We start from the raw sequence: 26,945 nt of genomic DNA, 5'->3' as shown, positions 1-26,945 counted from the left end.
GTGGAAAAGTAGCTGCCTTTAAACATATGAAAACAGTGGGCAGTTTTCAAGATACTTTTTAACAACTTGGTACCAATTGGCAACTTTCTGATGTATTATACAAAAGACTCAAGGAGTTTACCTGAATAACTGATGTTAATGAGCTAAGGTACCGTCTTTTGTGTGCCAGAAAGTGTGAAATTGCATCGCGGCAGTTACCACCCTGTGCTGCTTCCCTTAAGATGCATTCCATGAGGGCAAACTACCAGTGTGCGATATGGAGACGTTGTCTTGAGCCTGGTCCTTATATACTATCTCCCATAGGAAACAGTTGATGTCTCAAAAATGATTCTGATGATCGGGGTAATAAATACCTAGCTATTGAATTGAATGATGCTTCAAATGCACAAGATGCTGTTTTGAAAATGTTAATATGCAGTTGCTTTCAGGAATGTTAATTGGAAACCTGTCCCTGTCTAAAATATGGACTGAAATGTACAATTACGTGTAAGCTAAAAAGAGCATTTTCGGCGAGCATAATAGTATCGAAAAACACCAGGTTTTTCAGAAATAATTGCGTTCACTTATCTGACGTCGGACTCGAAATATATATTTAGATTCGTTGTGCGAGTGTTTATTAAAATTAGTTTAAAACATGTCATAGAATTTGGGGAAAATAAATTTATTTTTGTGGCGGAAATTCTATGTCTTGGAGGTGATCGGAATGTATTCCATGAGAGCAAACTACCAGTGTGCGATATGGAGACGTTGTCTTGAGCCTGGTCCTTATATACTATCTCCCATAGGAAACGGTTGGTGTCTCAACAATGATTCTGATCTGATGATCGGGGTTATAAATACCTAGCTGTTGAATGGAATGATGTTCCAACTGCACCAGATGCTGTTTTGAAAATGTAAATGTGCAGTTGCTTTCTGGAATGTTAATTGGAAACCTGTCCCTGTCTGAAATGTACAATTATGTGTATGCTAAAAACATGTTCAAATCAGCAGGAACATGATGAACTGTATACGTCAGACAAAGAAAGTATTGAGACTAATGACTCAGATAGTGAAGCTGAATTAGTCTTTAAATAATCAGTAATAACAGATGGACATTGAAGTATACAATGATGATTAATACAGATACTTGAAGAACGCAGTACATCGTGACTTTAGCTACTGACAGTTCCAAGGCGGCCCGCTCGCCTTCACTTGTTTTATGTCTGTGTGCTGCCTTTTGACTATTGGTGTTTATCTTGTTTAGCGCTCATGCTCTGTCTTATTTGTCTGTGGGAGTAAATGAGAGTGTGCTTTTTTATTTTGCATTTTTATTTTTCTGCTTCATGGCTTGATATTAATATTTTATGTGGCATCTCCTGCGTCATTCTTCCTTCTTGTACTTGTTTTAAAACTTGAACAATACATACGAGTTTAATAAAATGTGTTAATTTTGTTCAATAAAAGTAAGCTCAGATCATTGTATTTTGCACAAATATTGCCAACATGTGGTATAAACAGGTACAAGTTCTTAAGTATGTTTCCGGCTTTACTTCATGTTGTCGTCACTGAGTACACGAAATACTTCCCATTAATGGCTAAACTGTGTAGAATCACATAATTCTAATATTATAATAGATTTTTTGCATTGATATTATGTGTTTATATTTCAGTGCAGTGTGCTTCAGTTCATTGATTAAAGCTATATTTTTTCAATATGTACACACACATATGAAACAATCAGTTTCAACGGGTCGAACTAAGTCTTTCCACTAGCAAAATAATGTAATTTTGCTAATATAATTGTGTTTTTTATAATGTATTAAAGACCGAAGTGTTTGTACCATTTGATAACAAATCAAGTTATACTGACTCGGTTTCCATGTGCTTTTTGTTTGTTTTGCATCCCCATAACTTTAAACATTTATGAAAATTAAGCTGATTGATGCCCCATCTATAAAGGAGAAACAAGTGATGTGTTTGTGAAACACTATGTCCCCATATGTATGACCTTTGACCTTGAAGGATGACCTTGACCGTTCACCACTCAAATTGTGCAGCTTGATAAGGTACAAATACATGCCGAATAACAAGTTGCTAGCTTCAATATTGCAAAAGTGCACATTAAATGAGCGATTTTGACCCATATATTCGACCTTTGACCTTGAAGGATAACCTTGACCTTTCACCACTCAAAATATGCAGCTCTATGTGATACACATGCATGCCAAATATGCAGTTGCTATCTTCCAAGATATATATGTGTAGTTTTGCCACCCCCTTACTGGTACACTGGTGCTAAAGCTATTTAGTCAAAGCCTGACGGTTGCCATAGAAACAGCTCAATTATAACTTATAGCTGCCCAACTGAGACTGTTATCACACATTTTGATTCTTAATATGGAGTATACAATCAAGTAAGATAGGTGTTGATTTGTCCCCCTGAGTGGTACACCCCAACCCATCTGGCTGATAGACTATATTGGGACACCAGTAAGAAACCTTTTGCTTAAGCAACATTAATAATGCGTCTTCGTATAACGAATTCAGAGTTAACTGTCGTCTTGCGTGTTCGCGTTAGCATTTACATATGCCGCAGAAGGCAAACTACATTTTTAAATTATGTTAGTTTCAATTATCTGCATTATACACGAGATAGCGTTGACTTGTGGTCTTGTTGACAAATATGCTTATGTAACGAAAATAATTGTTGATTGATAAACATTCCGTAAATATTATTAAAATACCCACCAATTTCAGTCACTGCAAACAATAACAAAACTGTCATCGCAATATCCATTTCTAAATGCCGCAGTATTTTATACTTTAACAAATAAGATAGAGGTCTAATTATTTTATCACAACTGTCTTACGTCACTAACCACACGGTTCTAACTGTGTCTCTACCCCGAGTGTAACCTTGGACGACTTTAGCTGGTAAGAGAGATTGGAACCATACGATTGTACATAAAAGACTTTGACCTTCACTTATTGATAGAATCATTGTGACTTGAATGAAGAAGTAAATGAACTAAACATCAATATAGAGTATAACCTAGCGGACGTACTGAATGAATGCAATATGAAACAATGCTTTGGAATAAAACACGTTCGCGTTAATGGACTTTTTTGTCTTTTTATATGGTTAGCTTTTATGCTTTTTAACTAGTAACTAAGTAAGTAACTGATACAAAGCAAGGTATTTGCACTGGTAATATAATTGCTTACCTTCGATCACCCCATGATATGTTTGGACATTTTGCCTTGGTTCTATATTCACAATCGTTCGAGATGGGTATTCGATCTTTGCTCGATATTCACTTAGGTTCGAATACCCAAAAAATCTGTGGGTTATACAACGTTTGCTATGTATTCGCAGTTCGATTACTCAGTAAACAGCTGGGTATTAGATCAAGACTCATAATTAAAAATATTACGGATAACCAATACCCAGCGGTGCTAGATAGTCTCAACCAATCGAATATCTAATATTCATTCCGGTGCTCGACATTGCCTTGCTGTTTGCAAAACTAAAAATAGTCCATGCCAAACTGGCTATAAGAATAGTGTTCGATATTCGCTAAACCTAAAAAAACAATACCAAGCTGGGTATTCCTACATGCATGACAAGCTTAAGTTTTCGCGAAAGTTCGAATACCCAAAAACTCAGATAAGAATGCAACCTTTTTGTCTACATTTTAACTACGCAAATACCCGATTTGAAGCTGGGTATTTTATATCGGTACAATTGTCTCAAAAGTTTCAATAGGTATTTTCCAGCTGGGTAGTCGTCATTGGCTATATTTTTTTTTTAATGTTCGAATAACCAAAATCCAGCTGAAATTATAGCTTAACTTATTTTTAAAACATTCATTACGGAGAAACAAAAAGTGCGATGAAGTATTCAAGTAAAGTAAACTGTATGTACTTCAATGACTATAACATAAAAGAAAACATAAATGCTTATAGTGTTACATAAAAAAACGTCCAAAGCATGCAGCCGATACGTCTATACCTTTAAAGGGAGATTATACGATATTGTATATGCGTTAAATTGTAATACATTGATAACATATGTTACAATAACACAAGATAGGCAAGAAACATTATACATTGAAGACGAATTTCATAAAATGCAGCAAAAACAAATTAGCGCCCCGAGCCGATTGTGACGAAGATATTTCGTACATATTTTCCTACAATAACCGAAGCATTCGTCTTTTTATAAGGATCAGAGTAAGTGTTCGTGTGTCGTATGAATATAAATCGTTGCAGGAATTTAAAATGAACCGTAAAACTAAATTTTCGATTTCAGAATTAAATATCTGGCTTATTTCGCATTTTTCGACACATGCTTCTTAACTTTTATTTTTATTTATATTGAAATATATGCATAATGAGTTTTGTAACACATTTTATATAAATTCATAAATATTTGACAAATTCGTATGATCTCCTTTTAATATTAAAATGTATTAGCAGTTGGGATAATTTGATTTTTTTATTTCATTTATTGCTGCACAACAATAAAATTAAACACAATAGAGGCTGAACAGACAGAATAAACAGTTGACATTAAAATTTTGTTGTGACAAAGTGTTGTGGTATGCATTGCATTCATACCTTTGCCGACCCACTCATAACCAATGTGAAAATGTTACAGAAGCTTGAATCGAAAGATGCGAATATAATACTGGATAAGCCGCACGAAATATATGATTTCTTTTAATATTTAATCCGCAAGAAATATCAATAGAACATAGAAGAAGAAACAAGTCCCTAGGGTCGGAATTAGTCGTTTCAAATGTCATGATTAATTGTACACTTTAAGGAAGGTATATTGCTAAACAATAGAGCTGTGGAATTACGATTCCTTTTATAAAAACTAATTCTTCACCAGGATGTGTGCACTTGCAAGTCTAACTGAAAACTTTTCTTATCATAAGTATTTGATGAACGGATTACGTCACAATTGACATTCAAAATAAACACATTGTACAGCACTTTATTACATTTTTATGGCAATCATTTTTGCAGCAAAGTCCTTTTCAGCTTGAGTTATGCACGTTTGTAGTTATGTTTTACGGTTTTACGCGCATGTTCAACTCGTTACTTGTTGTATAGTAATGCGATCCGATTTCAATAATGGAAGGCGCTCGTTTCGTTTGCTGTTACACACGTGCAATACATGTCTGCAAGTTCGCGTCGAGCCGATTCTTTAATATTACGCTACATAAATTACCGAAACTCTTCGAAAAATATATGTCTCTATATGCTGAAATACATTATAAACATAAATCTAAACCGTTTGCACTACTCGCGCAAAAACGTAATATCGCATCTAATAATGTTTCCTTTCCTTACACCATGGTGGAAAACGTCTATACGAGCGGAAAGAGGTCATGTTGTACTGAATCTAGTCATGATTCTTTTCAGTAAAATACGGTGGAAAACGTCTCTACGGGCGCAAAGATTAACTTTTTTCACCGTATCTAATCAAGATTCCTTTCCGCACACTTTGATGGAAAACTTCTCTACGAGAGTGAAGAGTTAATTTTGTACCACATCTAGTTAAAGCGGATATATACGATCTTATCAAATATTTAGTAATAAATATAAAATGTGTAAAAAACTTATTATACATATATTTCAATATAAACTAAAATAAAAGTTAAGAAGAACATGTGTCGAAAATGCTAAATAAGCCAGATATTTAATTCTGAAATCGAAAAAGGCTGTACAGCCGAATTCGCCAGCATGTATATCATGCATGTACGATGTGAATCTAAATTTAGTTTAACGGTTCATTTGAAATTCCTGCATCGATATCGATTTATACGACACATGAACACTTACAAAAAGACGAATGCATCGGTTATTGTAGGAAAATAATAACGAATTATCTTCGTCACAATCGGCTCGGGGCGCTAATTTGTATTTGCTGTATTTTATGAAATTCGTCTTAAATGTATCATTTTTCTTGCAAATTGTGTGTTATTATAACATATTTGTATCAATATTTTACAATTCAGCACATATAAAAATCGTATATACCCGCTTTAAGATTAATTTCCATACAGTGGTGGAAAACGTCTCTACGTGCGAAAACTAGTTGTAATACCCTACCGTATCTAATCATGGTTTCTGTCCGTAAACTATGGTGGAAAACGTCTCTACGAGCGCAAATATGTCAAATTGTATCGCATCTTATCAAGATTACTTTCCGTACAGTGGTGGAAAACGTCTCTACGTGCGAAAACTAGATGTTATTTTGTTCCGCATCTAATCATGATTTATGTCCATACACTATGGTTGATAACGTCTCTACCAGCGCAAAGAGGTCATGTTGTACCGCATCTAATCATGATTCTTTTTCGTACAATCTGATGTAAAACGTCTGTATGTGAGCAAATAAGGAATATTGTACCACATCTAATAATGTTTTCTTCTAGTACACTATGGTGGAAAACGTCTCTACGAGCACAAAGATGTAATATCGTACCGCATCTAATCAAGATTCCTTTCCGCACAATGTGTGAAAACGTCTCTACGAGCGCACACATTAAATAATTTACCGCATCTAATATTGATTCATTTCCGTACACTCTTGTGGAAAACGCATCTTAGAGAGCACAGATGTAATATTGTACCGCATCTAATCATGATTCATTTCCGTACACTATAGTGGAAAACGTCTCTACGAGCGCAAACAGGAAACATTGTACCGCATGTAATCATGGTTTATTTCCCTACACAATTTTTGAAAACAGCTCACTTTGTACTTGAGCAAATAGGCAATACAGAACCGCATCTAAAAAGGATTCCTATCAAAACACTATGGTGCAAAACGTCTCTATGAGCGCAAAAACGTAATATTGTACCGCATCGAATCAAGATTCATTTCCGTACACTATGGTTGAAAACGTCTGTACGAGCGCAAAAACGTAAAATTGTACCGAATCGAATCAAGATTATTTTTCGTACACTATGGAAGAAAACGTCTCTACGAGCGCAAAAACGTTATATTGTACCGCATCTCATCATGATTTATGTCCGTACATTTGGTGGAAAACGTCTCTACGAGCGCAAAGAGGTAATACATGTATGGTACCTCGTATAATCAAGATTCGTTTCTTACACTATGATGGAACACGCCTCTTCGAGCTAAAATAGATAACATGAATCCGTTCCGTACACAATGTTGGAAAACGTCTCTACGAGCGCAAAGAGGTAATATGGTACCTCATATAATCAAGAATTTTTTTTACACTATGATGGAAAACGCCTCTTCGAGCTCAAATAGATAATATATTATCCCAACTTATCAAGATTTCTTTCCGTGCACTATGGTGGAAAACGTCTTTACTAGCACAAAGAGGTAATAGTGTACCGCATCTTATCAAGATTCCTTTCCGTGCACTTCGGTGGTAAACGTCTCTACGTGTACAAAGAGGTAATATTTTACCACATCTACCGTAATTACTGGACACTGCGATTTCGGACATCCTCTTTTTAGAGAAAATAATTATTTTTCGTGACTCTTTACTTTCGGACATACAGGTTTTCGTCTATAAGTAATGTCTCTTAATTTTTGCACAGTATATTTTACTTTCTCTACAGACTTCGGCCCTGTTATCGCTTATCTTGCGACACTTCGATCATGGATTTTTAAAACGGGATTAAGGTTATTTAACCTTGCAGATTCATGCCTGAGGGCAACAGACCATTACATTCGCGTAATTGGGTAAATAACCATATATACCGGTTGAAAGTAAGGGATTTACCCAACATCATTTGTAACAATGTCGTCCAATTAAAGCCTCTATAATGCTCAAAATCATCGAATATTTTGTGAAGTGTTTCGTAAAATAAATTGAACATCTAAAAAATCAATGTTCCTTATAGCAATAGCCACAATTTCAACGCTAGATGTCGTATGATTACATAGATTTATGCAGATACAAAATGCTCGTTTTTTATTTATTTGTGACAAAATTAATTCCAGTTTAATTTTCCGCGAATATATCTATTCATACGACACACGAAAAACATATTAGTGTTCATGTGTCTTATGAATAGATATCGTTGCGGGAAAGTAAAATGGAATTAAATATGCAAAACAATAATTAAAACGAGCATTTTGTATCTACAAATATCTATTTTACCAGACCACATTTGGCGTTGAAATTTCAGCAATTGCCATAAGGAGCACTGATTTTTAATTGGTTAAGTTTATTTTACGAATCACTGTACGAAATTCTCGTTGATTTTGGGTAGTAATGTTACTTTAAGGAAGCAGAACGTTTTCTGTTTTTACGTTATTGTTCTATATTATTTCAGGCAAGAGTAAGTACAGCTGTGAAGTGATGTTTTAAAGCAGAAAAGAACAGTCAATGACAGGAAGTTTATTTAACAGCGATTTATTGCAGTTATTTCAATATGATAACAATTTTCGGTCACCTTAAATTTTGTCTCTAAATTTTCCGACACCTGTAATTTTTTAATACTTTTCGTATCTAAGTTTTCGGACACAAACAAAATGTTTTTAAGTGTCCGAATACTGAGAGTAATTGCAGTAATCCATATTACTTTCCGTACACTATGGTTGAAAACGTCTCTACGAGTGCAAAGAGGTGTTATTGTACCGCATCTTATTAAGATTACTTTACGTACAATATCGTTGAAAACGTCTCTACTTGTGCAAATAAGCAATAGTGTGCTAAATCTAATCATTATTTCTTTCCGCAAACTAACTATGGTGGAAAACATGATTGTACACTATTACTTTCAGAATAAGTAGTTTGTCTAACAGACTTACTGACAATTTCCGGGGCGAAGGCATAACAGTCTGAAGTAAATGGACCGATTCACCATGCCACAAAAAACGACCTCGATTATAATGAAATCTGTAGGTACTTAAGAGCTATCTTGTGTAAGCTTTTGAAGAACTGCAAACATAATTTTATATTAATTACTCTAATTATTTTTTAATAAATACTCTACTTTACGATTTTAACGCAATTACCGTTTGTTTTCATTAAAACAAAAACACACTCTAAACAATCAAAATAATAAACACACACTTCTCCCAAACGGAGAAGAGAGTAATTCATAATATAAAATGCAAAATGTAAGAATCATGAATTTAAGTAAACATACATTGTGTATAAACAAAACAGGGTATCACTAACAAAACAACACCGAGTTCATTTCTTGACAAGAGCATATAAAAGGGCAAGACAATTCATGTATACAATTAAACACGTAAAAGCCTAAAAAAACACATACTGCCGTCATCAGCTTAAGTTCAACTTCAACAATGTGCGTCTAGTATATGGTGTCATGTGCTTCGGGAATCACGCACTTGACTATCGCTCCCAGAATGTTTTTTCTGATAGGTTAAGGAGACGTCACATTTCGGAGACGCCCCTTAATAGTTTTGTCCCGGCTGTGGATCACCATGTGCAATGCATCGCAATAGACGAGTTAATAAGTAGACCGCTAATCTTCTCTAAATTAACAGTAAATGCTCTATATGTAAATATGTACTGATATACTTAGAGCTCTTTAATGCGGTAAGATATAAATGGAAATCCGCAACTAAATATAATTATTACTTCACAAGGTGAAGAGTATATATTCTTTCAACACGATATTATCAGTGGTATAGGTAGTTAATAACATTTATGTGCTTACAATGTGTGCTTTAGACATAAATTATGAAACTGTACTGATTTCAGTAGACATATTGTTCTTTCGGTGAAATCCGTTATTAACATGATATGGTGACTATAAACCAGTGTGCAACGGACCGGTTTATTAAGATCCATTGGCATCTTCTTTGAAACACCAGTTTCGGAAGTGAAACCTGTACACGTCAAAATAATATACGAGTTTTGACTTATAAAGTTCATTGCAATAATGCAGGCATAGCTATTTAATAAATCACCGTTGCTGATTGCGATGTAATTTTTGGCAAAAACGTTTTGTTTAGCCTTCAAATTCAAAAAGTATAAAATTAAATGCAGGAAATGAAATAAATACATGGTTTTACATACATATAGAGTGTTATTGTTCTGCCTTGTTGTAGATATAATATATTAATCGAAATAAAATCCACTCTAGATCCGGCGGCATGCATATTGAGTATAACTGTCTCTCAATTAACTCTTGTTTCCGACAACACGTTCATCCAATATATTCATTCGGATGCGTTATATTTCATTGTAACAAGGCTATGAATTATTAAACCATCCAAAAATCAAACAAAACGAGTAGTTTTTTTAATTCGAGTAGTATCGTTAGCGTATTATATGCATTATCAGACATTATTAAAGTAATTTGCTATTTTTATAATAGTTAGTTTTATGAGTTAATTCATGTGTCGTCATATTTTCATCCACATTCCCATTTTAGTTTGGTTCTTTCCCCACCTCAGTTCCATTGACGACATTTCCATAGACGTTTGAAGTCCCGGCTGCCAACAGCCAGGCACCGGTTCCTCAGTCGAGAATAATTCACTGGTATCCAAGAACTCAGTAATTGAAGACTAATTACTAGTAAACATTTAACACTGTCATTAGATCAAGAACGTTCATACAAATGGCATTTTTTGGACTGATGCATTTAGTGCAATCGAATAGGCAGATAGATCCATCGAAATCTAACTTACCATTGACTTAATTAATTTCTTGCCAATGTTTTCGTCATATATATATATATATATATATATATATATATATATATATATATATATATATATATATATATATATATATATATATATATTTATATTCACACATATGGCCAGTTACGGGGTCTCTGATTTAGAAATAGGTTATGGGGTTCCCACTTTAAATACATGTATCTCCATACCCTTTTTTATCCGATATAAACACGAATTAAGGTATATAGGGGTACCTACTATATTATTGTATATAAATACGTCATTTATTTAACGTCTTATACAAGGAAATATATAGCGAACTTATTTGCGAGGTATATACAATTTCAATTTCAGACGTGATTGTGGTTTTCGATTTAAGACCTTATTGTGAGATTTGATTGCATTACCTCCCCTACACCCCCCTCATAGTAATTAAAGGAGCCTAGAATGCGGGGTTGTATATAGACCCCGTTTTTTATATTGACCTCGTAAGTACAGTCTGAAAACTACCGAGACCGCGTAACTGGCACTATATATTGATATATATATATATATATATATATATATATATATATATATATATATATATATATATATATATATCGGACTGTTACAATGGTGTCTGGTGTTTTTTTATTTAATATCAGGTTAGTAGGCGTTAATTTCAATCAATGATTTGAATTATGACTTATTTTTTCTGAATCAATTACAAGGTCTTTTTTACGGTATGAATGAACGAGATTCAAAACGAAAACAATTTGATATCAATATGCAGTACATTTGATACCTAACGACACAAACAAACAAAAACGTATTTCACAAATATAAAGCACAAATGCTCATCACGACATGATAAACACGTCAAACGACTTAATACATATACACTCCCGCCAAGCATGCGAAGGCGTATCTATTAAATATGATGATTATCTTTAAAACTGTGGGCAAAAAGGTTTGAAAAATTGAAAAACAGATAACTGCCCTTAGGTATTGTAATATGTCAGAGTAAATAAGCACGAATAAATAATGCTCTGCAAGCATCGAAGTTATTTTCTGCTACGACTCACCTGATATTAATAGAACACGATAGGCCATATTTCCCCTAATATTTCTATATAGCAGAGACTTACTATAAGATTCGAACGAATTTGTCCGTACATTTTATTAGATGACGTCTCCAAGTTTAGATTATATAACAAGGTTTTGTCATTACTCCCAAATGACCAATCAGATTAAAAAAAACAACAAATTTCGTATTTTATATTCAAAATTGCAGTTGTTGAAAGCAAAACATTATTACTGGTGAAATATAACTTATATAATGGTGATTCGGTTTTACATATGTGCAAGTTGTGGACTGGACGACCTTATGACCCCTCTGCACTACATGTTATTAAGTGGACATTTTGTATGTAATTATAAAACAATATAAATCGTTCAAAACAAGCACTGTTTCGTCATTTATTTCGTTAGATTACATTTTCCAGACGAGGTGTTATTTAGTTATGGTTAATTGAGTGGAATGAAACTTACTGTGATGGCTTCGTTAAGTTGTTCACATAGTAATTTTGTCCGGTCTAGTGAAAGATGGGATTGTAAACAACAGTTTACATAATTGAAAAAATAAACACGAAATACTCAGAATTTATATAACGGTATAGAGTTACGTTTTACAATTTTGTTTTATGAAGATAAAGGTGGTGTCAGTCTTGACTGTACAAAAAGTTATGTTGCTTGGAGAAAATATGGATTTACGTAAGAAAATTCGTGGTTTTTCATTTCTTTATTTCTTGTTCATTGTTTTCGAGTAACACCACCGATTCATATTTTATAATATGCTATTGTAATTCGTAAAATACCATTACTTCGGAAATGAAGTCGTTTTACGAAGAAACATTATCATATAATTTAAAGCATTTCGCTGACTGTACGCCTTCACTTTAAAACTAACATATTCATTTTCCGTTACGTTTTATCATAACCGCCTTCTGATAATCAGCTAAGGCATGTTCTAGATTGAAAGTAATAATTTAAGGTTGATTGCATCGAATGTAATAGGCTTATCAATGCATTATAAAAACCGTTTTCTGAGTGAAACCTTATTGACTTGGGTAAGATCCTATGACTGCTTCCTGAGTGGGAATCGATCATTGTTCTTTTCAGTCGCAATGCGATCATCGTAACCGCTACATTATTACGAGATAATTGCGTTTATCGTTCAGATTAAGTTCTGATTTGATTATATTTCTATTACAATTATATATTGGTTCATAGGGACGTAATTATCATTTTTATAAGAACAGACAACGAGTTTTAGCATGTACGTTAAACATTAAAACAAACACTAATAATTCAATATATCTAACGTTTTAAAGTATATTTAAATAGGTTGTTTTAACTATTGTATTATCTACATTAAGTAAGTAATATTTAGGGTCATTATTCAAATACATCATGTCCATCATACTGTCCATCATACGGAAGGAAAACCCACTATTAACATAACTGATTATACAAGTGAAAAATATTATTGGCCTTGCCAACTTCATTTACATGTACGGGGAAAATGCATCAAAGTCTCATATCCAGTACGGAAGTTTTACCGTTCTATTTAAATCTTTTTACATATGGTGCTGTGATTATTCGATTTTTGAAAAAAATATAGTGTCTGTGTGGTTTGTTTCTGTGTACAACATTCACATGCACTAACATATCAAGATTATGGGGCTATGCAATCAAGTAAGTATTGGAAGAGCATCAGTATACTATCAAACTATACATATTATGAGGAACGATGACAGTTATCTTGGTATAAGAAAATATGTTTCAGAAAGGAAAATGTTGGTGGAAGAAAGTAAAACATTAAAGCTCAAACGATGATATTAGTATTGCATTTCGTGGGAAAAAACTGTAGGTTTATAGTTCAATATTTAATTTGCAAGAGTGCAACACACACATATGTCTGCTTTATATATGCATATCTTAAAACCTGTGTATATATATATATATATATATATATATATATATATATATATATATATATATATATATATATATATATTATGTAAACATCATAGACGATTCTAATATCACCAAACTTTTTTTCTTCTGACCTCCCGATATATTGCATCGATATGTCGTTCAGGGAAAAGACTGAGTTGCTAGAAAGAATCACAAAAAATGATTTTTTTTAGTGAAACTAATTTATGTGTATGATGATAATAAACAGCAAAGTGATGAGGTTCAAAATAGCTATCCTATTTTGGGATAACACTTGCCTTGTAAGAGCATTTGAAATGAGGACTATATCAAGCGCTGTGTTTCGGAATAAAGATGGCCTACACGATGTGAAAGAAATGTTCACTTAACGATAAAACAAATCTGAGAATGTACTTCCTGAACGTTCGTTATAATACGCTGTTTTGCGCGAATTTGGAACATTTGCGCAATCGACATTTACTGGTGCCACCTGCTGACATATATTTTTCTCTAGTTCAGGTACAATTACACGAATATCACGATCGTGTTTCCCGAATTTAAACGACCTTGTATGGGATGATACGGTGCTCTACGTTTATCAAGTATCAATTCGCAATACATGGTTGGTTCTTACGGTCAAGGCTGACCCGAATGATATACATACCTCTTGATTAACAATCGACCTCATATATATTTTTGAGATAGCATCATCTCGTACCGACTGCGAAAAATACGATTATGGCGGTACGAATAGATATGATTTACAATACAATACGATTTAGTGTTAATCGTTGCAATTTGTGTACCGCTCGAAACATATTAAAGATTAACACGATTTTTTAGATAAAAGAGAACTTTTCATACAATATAAGAAGAAACTATTTATTTTTCAAGTGATCATTTGTCACAGGAAGAATAAGAACCATTTTAAACAAAGTCATATTGGATACCATTATGCGAGTTGTTCTGCGCTGTTTTAAATATCTAACTATTATATTTATCAATCATTTATGCTCAGTTACAGGTATGCTAAACACAATTGGACTACCGTGCTTTTCGCATAATATTTCAAACGAATCCGAACAATCTTGAGTCCGGAAAAGGAAATCGGAGTTGATTCTTGTGCAGGTCTGTGAGCCCATAAAGTGCGGCTCAAAAAGCGCCCATCGTGTCCCGTTGACCGGAAAGCTGTATTCATCTGTGATCGAGTATGCTTGAAAGTTTCCAAAGCCCACGTTTACAATGAAACACCCAATCCAGAAGTCATATACGTTGGGGTACGATCCACTGCAAATTAGTTAAAGTGTAAAGATATTCAACCTCAGATATACTGATTGATCTTAATTGTTTACGATAAAACAAATATGAGAATGTACTTCCTGAACGTTCGTTATAATAAGCTGTTTTGCGCGAATTTGGAACATTTGCGCAATCGACATTTACTGGTGCCACCAGCTGACATAGACTTATTTCTAGTTCAGGTACAATTACACGAATATCACGATCGTGTTTCCCGAATATATATGACCTTGTATGGGATGATACAGTGCTCTACGTTTATTCGCAATACATGGTTGTTTCCTACTGTCAAGGCTGACCCGAATGATATACATACCTCTTGATTAACAATCGACCTCATATATTCTTGAGATAGCATCATCTCGTACCGACTGCGAAAAATACGATTATGGCGGTACGAATAGATAAGATTTACAATACAATACGATTTAGTGTTAATCGTTGCAATTTGTGTACCGCTCGAAACATATTAAAGATTGACACGATTAACACGGTTGAGAGCATCCATTTAAAGATCTAATATGGTATGAACAATTCACCATTACGAGTTTTTCAATAATCATTGGACTTTGGTAGCATTACTGTATGGAGGCATTATAAATGGCATCGGCAATTATGCCATCAATCCTAGTTGGAGGATGGTCGTAAAAAGGATTTGATGACCAAACCCAAATGATTTATTTGACCAGGACTACCCGATCCTGGAATTTAGAGTTCAGCACTGGACTTACTGGGCTTGCCGGCTGATTGCAATATGAAATGGAGAAGTAAGTGAATATTCAGGTTAATACTACATAACTCATACCACACATAACATATATAAACCATAACATGACTCACGTTCACATTAAGGGCTGTGAAAAGGCTAGATCAAGTTTCGTATTATCAAGATATAATAACAAGTTAACAAGTGAAAGATGTTGATACGTCATCGGCGGATTCGAAGACCATCCCGTCTAAGTTTGTTACAGTCTGACAACATAATCAGCAGAAAAAAGACGACAATAACGGATGCGCTTATCATACCGATGACCTTTGAAGAAAACCTCTTGTCCTCGCGACATTTTCTCCTGAAAATAGCGACAGTTGTTTCATTTGTTCGGATGGCTGTATCCCTCACAAGCAGGGCGATGATTGTCTGTTCTGTCATACCGGCAAACGCCTTGTCCGGGTAACAATAGCAAGGCATCAGAAAGATGGGACGGGCTCCGCTTGCACCAGGAACAGAAGAAGTAATGATGGGGTCGTTTACATCTGAAGTTGTAGCGCTAGAATCGTGCGTACTTGCAATAGTAGGAGTAATTGTTTCTGTATCAGGTGTTGTACTTAGTACTTCTGTAAGTGTCGTTGTTGGAGAAAGGGATTCTGTTGTTGTAGCTGAACTTGGCACAGTTGACGGCATGCAGGAAGGTTCATTTCCAGACCATATTACATTCATGCCATTATGTAAACACGTTCTGAAAATAGTTTAGAAAAAAATATGGAAAAACGAACATAATACGATCCACCGAAAATGATATCGTGTTACTATGTGCAAACACGTGCATAACTAATAACGAAATGTATTATAAATATTTGAACATATATTATTTTTGCATTGGTTGTATTCGGCTTGTTCTTTTGTCTTTTGTCTAGTAGCCCCCATTAAAAAAAAATACATGTTCGATTCAAAGTTAGTCGAGTTATGTACTGTTAGAAACGTACGAACCAATAATTAAATCATGCATCACCATATTGAACGAATTTCTGAACATTTTGCCTTTCCATCCAACATTTAAAGAAGGCATGAGAGTGTCGTACGAATCAATATTTTATGCACGTATGTTAAGACTCGGACTTATATTAGTTCTTTACGTAAAATAGTTTGTCTTCTTCGACAGAGTGAGATTAACAACCCGTTAAAAAATTCAACCGACCTTGTCAAGCTTTCAGTGCTCGAGCTGTAACCAGGCAAGCATATATACGTAGCAACCGAACCAATTGCGTGGTCATTTGACAAACTGATGGAGAACGTGGATCCATTTTGCAAAATAGGACATGATTCTGAAAGCGAGATACTTTGGTTATCAATATATGTACCATCCAGGGTGTTGTACCATATTTGCTTATCGATGAATACTTTTAATAATAAAATAAATACGTTTTACTTTATTACATTTGTAAGTTTCTGATTCGAGTTATCCTCACCTAAAGTGCAGTTGAGTTCCATTCCAGACCATTCCGCGACTTCGCCGATCATCGTACAAGTTCTGTTTCACAAGTGAAAGGCAAACGTGAGCATAAACATGGATGATTCTTTAATCTGTTACGTTTTATTTAAAAGTTATCTCAAATAAATACACGCATAAATTAGAAGTGTTTGGAAGATCAATTTATATTCTTACTTTTTTTTATATTTCTCAAATGAAATCATCACTTAATTGCAACTGCAAGCGTCACTGATGTGCATAACAATCCCACTCTTTTATTCATTTATATTGATATGATCATGGAAGTCCGTTCATTACGACAAGTAACTTATAAGATTAAATAATAATACATACAACACGACATGAAACAAGCATTGACTTCAAACGGTCAACGTCTACTGTTTATGAGTCAACTGTGAGCCCGATCTGACGATGTAGTGCTCGTTTACCATGCTATGTTTTGATTATTAGTTGTTACGTAATAATCTATGATTGGAGTCAGAGTTAAAGAAATGAAAAGCGCTAAACCAATTACTTCCATGAACAATACCGATTCGGTTTCAAATATGTTCGTCAATTGAATCATTAGTATTGCCGCTGTTACGTAATCGAATTTATCATATTGATTGGTTCGTGTTATATAATTGCACGTATCTCACATTGACGTTAGTGTTATACGAACGACAAAACTGACAAACGCATTAATAAGATTTGTGTCGTTGTAAAGCTACTTCAATCTCCATTTCAATCACTGTAATCATAAGTCATTGTTCGTTTTATAATCATCGTCTATTGGTTTTATAAATAAAACCGTTTTGGCATCAAATTGTCATACTGTAAAAAATATCCCTTCCAGAAAACTGGTATTTTTCAAAAGAGACTTACCGCGTATATTCTCCAGTAGAATGGTACCCCGGCCGACAGGTGTAATAAGCAATAGAGCCCAATTTCTGCCCGTTCGAAAACGTGACCGTGAACGAAGAGCCGTTCGCCAAGCCCTCACATGTGTCTGAAGGAAAAAAAGCATTGCGTTATTTCGTTCTTGGTACTTGTCAAGCATACTCCTGTAGTACATGTAATAACATACATAATTGTATTAGTTCGTATTGTTTTGCCGTTACGTATACGGCTACCGAACAACGTCATTCGCATGCACAATATACACACTGGGTTAGCGAAGGCTAGAAAAAACAGGAACTTTCAATATAAGAAGAAACTATTTATTCTTCAGGTGATCATATGGCACATGAAGAATAAGAACCATTTTAAACGAAGTCATATTGGATACCATTATGTGAGTTGTTCTGCGCTGTTTTAAATAACTAACTATTATATTTATCAATCATTTATGCACAGTAACAGGTATGCTAAACACAATTGGACTACCGTGCTTTTCGCATAATATTCCAAACGAATCGGAACAATCTTGAGTCCGGAAATTGAAATCGGAGTTGATTCTTGTGCAGGTCTGTGAGCCCATAAAGTCCGGCTCAAAAAGCGCCCATCTTGTCCAGTTGACCGGAAAGCTGTATTCATCTGTGATCCAATATGCTTGATAGTTTCCAAAGCCCACGTTTACAAAGAAACACCCAATCCAGAAGTCATATACGTTGGAGTACGATCCACTGCAAATTGTTTAAAGTGTAAAGATATTCAACTTTAAATATACTGTTTGATCTTAATTGTTTATGCGAAAGGTTTACAAAATTTTGCATGAAATCAACAAATCGACATTATAACTGTTTCGACAGAACAGTAGAATGTAAAGAAATAATACATTGTATTTCGAAATATATAACTCTGTGTTGAAATTAAAAGTCATGATGCATAAGACGTGTTTTAAGTAATCTATTTATTGCAAACCTGAGTATGTTTTTAGAAAGCCGTTTCCGGTCAATAACTTGGACAAACATGGCAACACTTTGGGAATAGCATGCCTGCATTGATATTAATCTTGCTACAGTACTTGCCACTGGTCGGGTTTAGTTCAAAATTAGCGTTACTGAATTATAAAAATTGAGTATAACTGGAAAAATTGCATTGCACTAGTCTGTTTAAGTTCAGTGTTATGCACAATGAGGCTATGATAATAAGTCTGAGATTTAGGTACACCAAAGTTCGAAGACATAGTCTAGTGACAAAGCGTGTTGTCCTACAGGACCCAGATTCAAACACTGCATTAATGTTGTCATGCAGAACATTCTGATAATGTTTCATCATGACTGAGTTATACATGATGCTTTTAAAGTGATAATATTTGTTATATTTGACTCTTATTAGGGGTTACTGTGGACTAGGTTTGGCCTAGATATGAACAAAAGATAAACATTTTGTATACTTGTAATCAAGATTTGTTTATAAATGCGGCTCCTTGAGTTGGTTTCCTTTTCCAAGATTTGGATTGCCACGTTTCCGCTCGTCTTTCTGACGAAAATGCGTAATAATTGAGACATAAAAAAGAGTATAATTAAGGTTGGTTTCAATTAAATTCAACCTGGTGGCCTTGGTTTTTGACGCATCTTACCAAGACTGAAAATCAATGAATTTTCAATATAAATATTCGTTACAGGCTTTTAAACGGGTTCGATTGAAATATGTTGCCTCTAGAGATTGTTTTTCTTTGATTTGAATTGGATACCTACTTTTTGGAAGCACACATCCTTATTCAAACTAGGCATACATTGACCTAATTTCATTAGGTCATACATGTTAAAGTTGTTGTTTTTAGATTTGACTTGGTCGTTAAGAGTTTCAACGCGCTTGACTCAGAATCGAATTTCGCTTGGATATTGTTTTCAGTTTAATAATATTTACTTGTATAACAGTGCACGCCAAACGACGACAGACGCCAAAACAGACAGACTACAGCAACTCACCTTGAGCATTTCGAGCAAAAAACGTTTATTCTAGGATTATTAAAAGTAAAGTAACCACACATGCTTGTCCGTCAACTATTGGCGCCAAATTCACCTTCCAGGTTATAGAGAATGGTCTTAATTACGTTATGTCACTACAGCACGCATAAAACAGATAACAAGCTACATCGACGGTTAAATGTGTCAACAGTAGGTTAGATGGTTTACTAAGTACTTACCAACTACCAACATATACATGGTACAATTTTGCTTGACATAATTTTATGCTCAATAATCGAATTCTGTAATTAGCTTCATTTTCAAAAATGCAACTTAAATAGAGGAACATACTGAGACAGTCATTTTAAAATCATTTTGAAAAATCACAAAGCATATCAACACACTCAAATCGGTAAATAAAACTGGCCAGCGTTGTATGTTTTCACGGATAAAAGAGTTTACTTCATAACATAAACGAAGATCCGAATGGCATTTATTCTCATAGTACTTACTATGTTGCTTTAAAGTATGTAATCATTTGGTCAAACTTGTCCCTCGAGTCGATGACAGCGAGGTGGTTATATCCTGCATTCAAGCATTGTTGCTTTGCATCATCATTGTTGAAAGCATACGGTATATGTAAAAGCTCCCCGCAATAAGCTGAAACGATAACAAACGTAGATATGATGTGATGAATTAAAACAGCAACTAACAATGCATTGTCTGAGCAACGGTAAACAATTGTTAGCTGTACATATAACGTGTCAAAAACGGGAGCAACGTCCCAATACTCTGATATAAATGAACACATACCTAATGTGATATGTTGTAATTATTGCATTAAATTTAACGTGATGTTTGCTGGTCGGTCAACAGATAAAAACAAATGTAGTGTACAACTAACAGGAACACGACGCACACGTACATATTTAACAAATGATTAAAACATTGAAGAAAAAAACATTGACATAAACTATTATTCATTGGTTTTTATAAACATATGTTTTAGTTCTTGAATTCTTAAATTTGTACTTTTCTAAATATGTGAAATGTTGACAGCGGAGGAAAGTATGCCCGAAATTAAATTTTCGTACGTATTTTGCCACATTAAATGTGTTTGCTTTAGAACGAATCACAACGGAAATTGTTGTTTCGCCACCTGAAAATTGTTGACTTTAATAACGAGTTAATGTGGGAAAAGCTTGAAAGGTCCCATTCCAAAGATGACCACGAGTCTCGTAGGTTTATCGCAGCCTGCGAAAAACGAGTTAGTAAGTTACGGTTGACCGAGTGATTGAACCTGCGACCCATGGGTTAAAGCACTAATGTGTAACCACTTGACAAAAATGAACTCCTTTAAATATGTTCTCGCTTGTTTACTCTTATATTTATTGTTCGAAAGAAGGAAAAACACAAAGAACCTAAAATCGTACCCAGTACATACGCTATCGTGTTCAAACGGAGCAGTCATATGAAACAGGTGTTTTATGTTTTGTTTAAAATATAAATTCTATTAACACATACACTTATTTCTCTGAAATAAACATTTTAGAGATTAAACTTCACAAGAATTATAACTAAATTGTCGTTTATAACCACACAGTCGCTGTCTAAATTATATAATGATATTATTAAAAGTACCTACCAATGTCCGTTACTGCAAACAATATCACAATTTTAATCGCAGCCGATATTGATCTCCATTTAAGCATTTTATAATTGTTTGTCGAATTCAACAAAAACGTCTGACTGAAATATTACAACTGTCCTATGTCTCAGTATGCGTAGTTTTTCTACTGTTGGATTATTGACCTTGATCGTTTGGATAGAGATACATTGTTGATGCGGACTATTGACTAAAGCATAACCACATTAATAATTAATCACGGTTCACACAAAACGGATATTCTGGCTTTGGTGAAAAATCTTTTAAAGAAACTAATCATTGAAAACACGACTTTTTTAATGGACTCTCGTGATTTTTGAAAGGCTTTGATTCAAGCCTTTATTGAAAATATACACAGAAAGAAATTCAGTTTCATGTTAAAATAATCACAGGATCGATAACTATCGAAGTTCAAACGAGTTCATATATGTTTATGCTACGGAAATATCTTACGGAATTTTACATTTGATCTGAAAGATCTAGCTCAAATACTTTTCTGAACAAGTGATTGCAATACCTAGTATTGTACAGAAAACTGTTTACTGTATTTCACAAGAACACAATAATCTACAATAAGAACACATGCTATTGCTAGTCAGTTTTAACCCTTACAGTGCTGGAACCGAATTTTGAAGGCCTTTGCAAACAGTTTGGATCCAGATGAAACGCCACAGAGCGTGGCGTCTCATCAGGATCCAAACTGTTTGCTATTCTGATAGTATTCTTTGAAAAAAAAATACAAGAAAATGCTAAGTTTAGAAATTCAGCAGACAACTCTTTAGCAGACGACAAATTTCCCAGCATGCAAAGGGTTAAGGGTTTGTGTGCATAGGCAATGTACTTACTTAACATTACCATTGAGGTATCAAAAACGTTTCCTTTAATAACGTTTGTATAAATGCGTTTTTCTGTCGGCAACACGTGCCTATGCAGATAACAGATAATAAAATACTTATTAGTTTAAACATATTAATTTCTTATTGCATGTACAATATATACAGATGTTACACAATATAAGCAGAAAAGGATTGAAACGAAAGAAGCAAGTTCTTATATAGTTTCTAAATACTTATTGTCAATTTAAAAATATCCAACATTGAACAACGCCCCTTAATTGACATGACGCCTTATCTATGATCGCTCCGCCCACTAGAATTGATCCACCAATCAGCGATCGATTAATCGGGCGCACTCGTTAGCAACGACCTGTCCGCCATTTTCTAGACAAGCTACATGTTTAGGTTCACTTTTATTCCAACGAGTTTCTTTTGTTTTCCTCTTTAAAAAACGATTAAAATGGTTAAACGGTGTCAATGGGGATTATGTAACTCGGACAATCGATATCCTGAAAGATTAGTTGGTGACATTTAATTTATATCGTTTCCAAAGCCGAAAAGAGATCTTGAGAAGTATAAGAGATGTATAAATACATGCGGTCGTCACCACGAACAACTGAACGTCAACACTGTCAAAGACAATTATAATATATTTTTATCGGATATACTAGCAGATTTAAATAGTTTATGTTATCGATCTGATTATCACATAATATTTCACTTTTTAAAAAATAGTTTTATCAGTTACTAGGTCAGAAGCGAGGTTCACCTGCATTACTTAAAGAGAAATAAAACCCAGCATGAAGCCTAATTCATGCTGTGTTTTATTACTCTGATAGTAATGCACTTAATTGACATCATACATGTTATTGAAGGTGACATGTGATATATTATCTTATTAACGGTATCTACACATTTGCACTCATGTGGTGTCACCAATAAACGCTTTTAATCCACACTAGGAGCTCGATTGCCTAGATCTCATTTTTTAAACGAGTTTCGTTTATTTTGTTCGGATTAAAAGACGGAAATGAAATATGGCGAAAACGGTGTAAAAGGGGTTAATGCAACTCTGACATTTGGTATCCAGAAAGATAAGTTAGATGAATTAAATTTATACCATTTCCAACGCGGCAATGCGGTCTTGACAAGAGCGAGTGGAAGCTTCAAGAATTACAGAGATCCCCTTTATAGAACATTAATTTATTTTACAAACTTGAAATGTCATATAAGCAATAACTAAGCATTATTAAGTATTTATTATGTCAAGTGTGCATGTAAAATAATTGAGAATTTTGGTACCCAATTCGTGTAATTTTACGAAATCCCCGTTAAAAATCGCGTTTCTGTGTGTGTCAGAAACAAGTGAAAACAATTTTGTTATTATTTTAATAAAGACGTTTCGATCAATGCTATTGTAAAATAGTTATTATTACTGATACTTGTTAACCAATAAATGCGGTAACTTCGGGGAAGTCGGTACCTGCGCGAGCGTCTGATATTGGTAGCCTTATTAATTTATAATAGCCTGACCGTATTCCATTTCGTACAACGCTAATTTTATATCAGACAATGTCCAAACTTACTGTGTTGTTTTTGCGCTTTAAAATATAGTGATTGATAAATGTCCCATAAGCATTGTTTAATATGATTAATATCACTTTTGTACGCAATAACATGTGTGATTGAGGTACCCACCCGGCGTCAGAAAGCGCGTAAAACTTCACCGAATTCCCAGTTATAAAGCGCTATTTCGTGTCAAATACACGGGTAGGGGGGAATGTTTTGGTAATAATTTTGTGAATAACACGGGTAAATACCGGTGAAGTGTTTATTTATTGCAAATACCACCATTACACGTAATAACGGGTTCGATTTCGGTAAGCGCGCGAGCGTTTGAGAGCGTGTTAAATGTACAGATTTACCCGTTATAAATAGCTGATGTTCTCTTTAATCGTATATTTTTTGCATTTGCAAAATAACTTAATGGCATCAACCCCTTTACAAGTGTAATATGGTGTTAAATAAGTCCATAAAATCATCCGGAATATCGCCTAAATCTATATGCAGTCTATAGGCAAAGAAGCCATTTTGGTGTTAGCTTGTCTAGGTTTTCTTCTCGCTGAGCCACGTGATTAAGTGGGCGGAGCGATCACTGATAAGGCGTCATGTCAATACAAAATAAAATGTAAAGCTTGTGAAATAAATGTTACCAGATATTGTAAGCTTCATAACATTGATTTTAATGTCTCGTTTTATCCAGCCTGGGGTGGTATTCAAGAAACATCCTAAATAATTTCTTAAATAATTTCACTTAAGTTCACAATTACAATGTTTTGTATTTCTTTACTAGTTAAAAAATCACATTTTTCTTTTGGTATTCCTAAAAGCAAATTGACATAATGCTGTTATTGTGATGTAATTGTTGATGCCAAACTATTGCAATAGGAAATGAAACACTTAAGACAATTTCCCAATTTAAGGATAAGAATAACATTTTACTTAAGAGGCTTCTGGAACACGACCCCTGATGAGTCACTTGCCTCTACCACATTGCGAAAAGTAAAACTTGCCCTGCAAAAGGTTGCAACTATCTTGTTAATAATTGCGTATACCAACGTGTACAACTGATATTTTAATACGATGTATAAGGATAAGACATACTTCGATTTCTGAAAGGTTTCAAGCCTCTTGTTTATTATTGCGTTCACGTAATTGTACAGTGACGACGTATAAGGACAAGACGTACTTAAATCTCTCGTTGACAGTTCATGTCTTATGTTACTTTTGGCACTTATCGGAACATGAATATCAATTCTCTGTCAATAAAATGTGAAACATATCAACATTTCTTCTCAAAGTGTATAATAAGCAACGACATTCCTTGATTATTACCCATTTGGGAAACTGGAATCCTGATACTGGTTCTGGAGTGTGTTTTTTTCCTGTAGTACGGTCTCACAACGAAAATTGTGTGGATATTTACCAGTTTGGAACATTAAACTAAACTGAGGTCGCAATCCGTTTAATCCGTAATATCTTATTTATAGTGTATATTTAACATGTAAATATAAAATCTTAAGCTAAAAGCTCAAACACGATTATATGAACATATAACAAATAAGACAATTCTACTAATATCGCCATATCGGGTGTTGGATATTGGTGGCTACAATTAACCAAGCAAGGTGACCACTGCGAGGAATTTAAATGCATTAATGCATAAACAAATATATCCGATCTATTGTGATTAATTATTACGTTATAATCAATATTTGCTAATTATAGTGACCGGTACACAATTTTAAAATGATTGCATTAAACATCTCCAATTTTGTAACCAACTTTTTTGCACTTCATATCTATTAAATAGTCTTAACTTTTTTATTAGTCTACTTAAAAGCCGTTAATTTCATCATCAAAGTCGGCAAAATTATTGCCAATTATCGCATACAGTAATTGTTTGTAAGTCACAATATTTTCCTTGAGTAATAGCTGTTACAGGTTTTTTAATTAAAACCCGTTAATTTTGTAATCAAAGTCGGCATAATTATCGCCAAATAGCACGTAGAAATTATCCGTTTAAGATATTTTTCTGAACTTTCTGTTTGCATCTTCAAGTGTAATTATATACAGAGACGTAGATAACGTTATCTACGTTTCTGTTATATAAGAAGACGAAGAACGTTTTATTCAAATCCGATATAATACATACCTACAATGCGTTAGGTCAAAATGACCCATGAGTATTGTTATAATCGCATAACATAGTCAATGTCGTCAAAAAAGTACGTAACATACACAATATATAGTGTACAACGATTTCTTAATTACTATGTAAAGCAAAAAAAATAAATTAAAGGGATCTTTTCACGGTTTGGTAAATTGACAAAATTGAAAAAAGTTGTTTCAGATTCGCAAATTGTCGTTTTAGTTATGATTTGTAAGAGGTAACAGTATTACTGAACATTTACCGTAGTCCAATATAGCCATTATATGTATCTTTTGACGATTTGAAAACCTTAAAATTATAAAGCGTTGCAATTCGAAACGATTGAATAATTTGGAGAGTTCTGTTGTTGTCGTTTAAATTTACGAAACTGCGAAGATTGGATATATAATGTAAAAATATACTTAAACTGGCTATGCTCGGCGGAATAGCCGAGAGGGCTAGTGCGCTTTTACTTCAGACTAACTCCAGGACTCGGGGGTTACTGGTTTGAGCCCAGGTACCGGCTACTTTTTTTTCCTTTTTTAATTTTATTCTTGATGTTTTACTGGAGCTTTTAAGATCCAATGTTTACATTTATCAATATAAAGCATTTAATGACAAACTTCAAAATATGCCAAAATCTGTGAAAAGGCCACTTTAAATAAAATATACGCATATCGATTAGTGACTGCTAAAGACAAATATTTAATATGTTTAACATATATAATTAAGTAAATAACAAATTATTCTATATTATTAATTTCCTC

At 34.0% G+C, this 26,945-nt stretch overlaps 1 protein-coding gene across 1 annotated transcript in view; it reads right to left on the bottom strand.

Moving 5' to 3' along the window:
* The window catches only part of LOC127878531 (uncharacterized), an 88,621-nt gene extending 68,853 nt beyond the window's left edge, over nucleotides 1-19,768 (bottom strand). The window contains exons 1-6 of the mRNA XM_052425063.1: nucleotides 19,752-19,768; nucleotides 18,496-18,734; nucleotides 17,995-18,118; nucleotides 17,108-17,169; nucleotides 16,837-16,963; nucleotides 15,947-16,377 (exon numbers count right to left, since the gene is read on the bottom strand). Of these exons, the coding sequence (XP_052281023.1) occupies nucleotides 15,947-16,377; nucleotides 16,837-16,963; nucleotides 17,108-17,169; nucleotides 17,995-18,118; nucleotides 18,496-18,734; nucleotides 19,752-19,768 (1,000 nt within the window). The remainder of the gene's footprint in view (nucleotides 1-15,946; nucleotides 16,378-16,836; nucleotides 16,964-17,107; nucleotides 17,170-17,994; nucleotides 18,119-18,495; nucleotides 18,735-19,751) is intronic.
* Between the last annotated feature and the right edge of the window lie 7,177 nt (nucleotides 19,769-26,945).

The sequence above is a fragment of the Dreissena polymorpha genome, chromosome 4 (assembly GCF_020536995.1).
Source record: "Dreissena polymorpha isolate Duluth1 chromosome 4, UMN_Dpol_1.0, whole genome shotgun sequence".
NCBI lineage: Eukaryota > Metazoa > Mollusca > Bivalvia > Myida > Dreissenidae > Dreissena > Dreissena polymorpha.
This window is presented reverse-complemented; position numbering and strand designations above follow the sequence as displayed.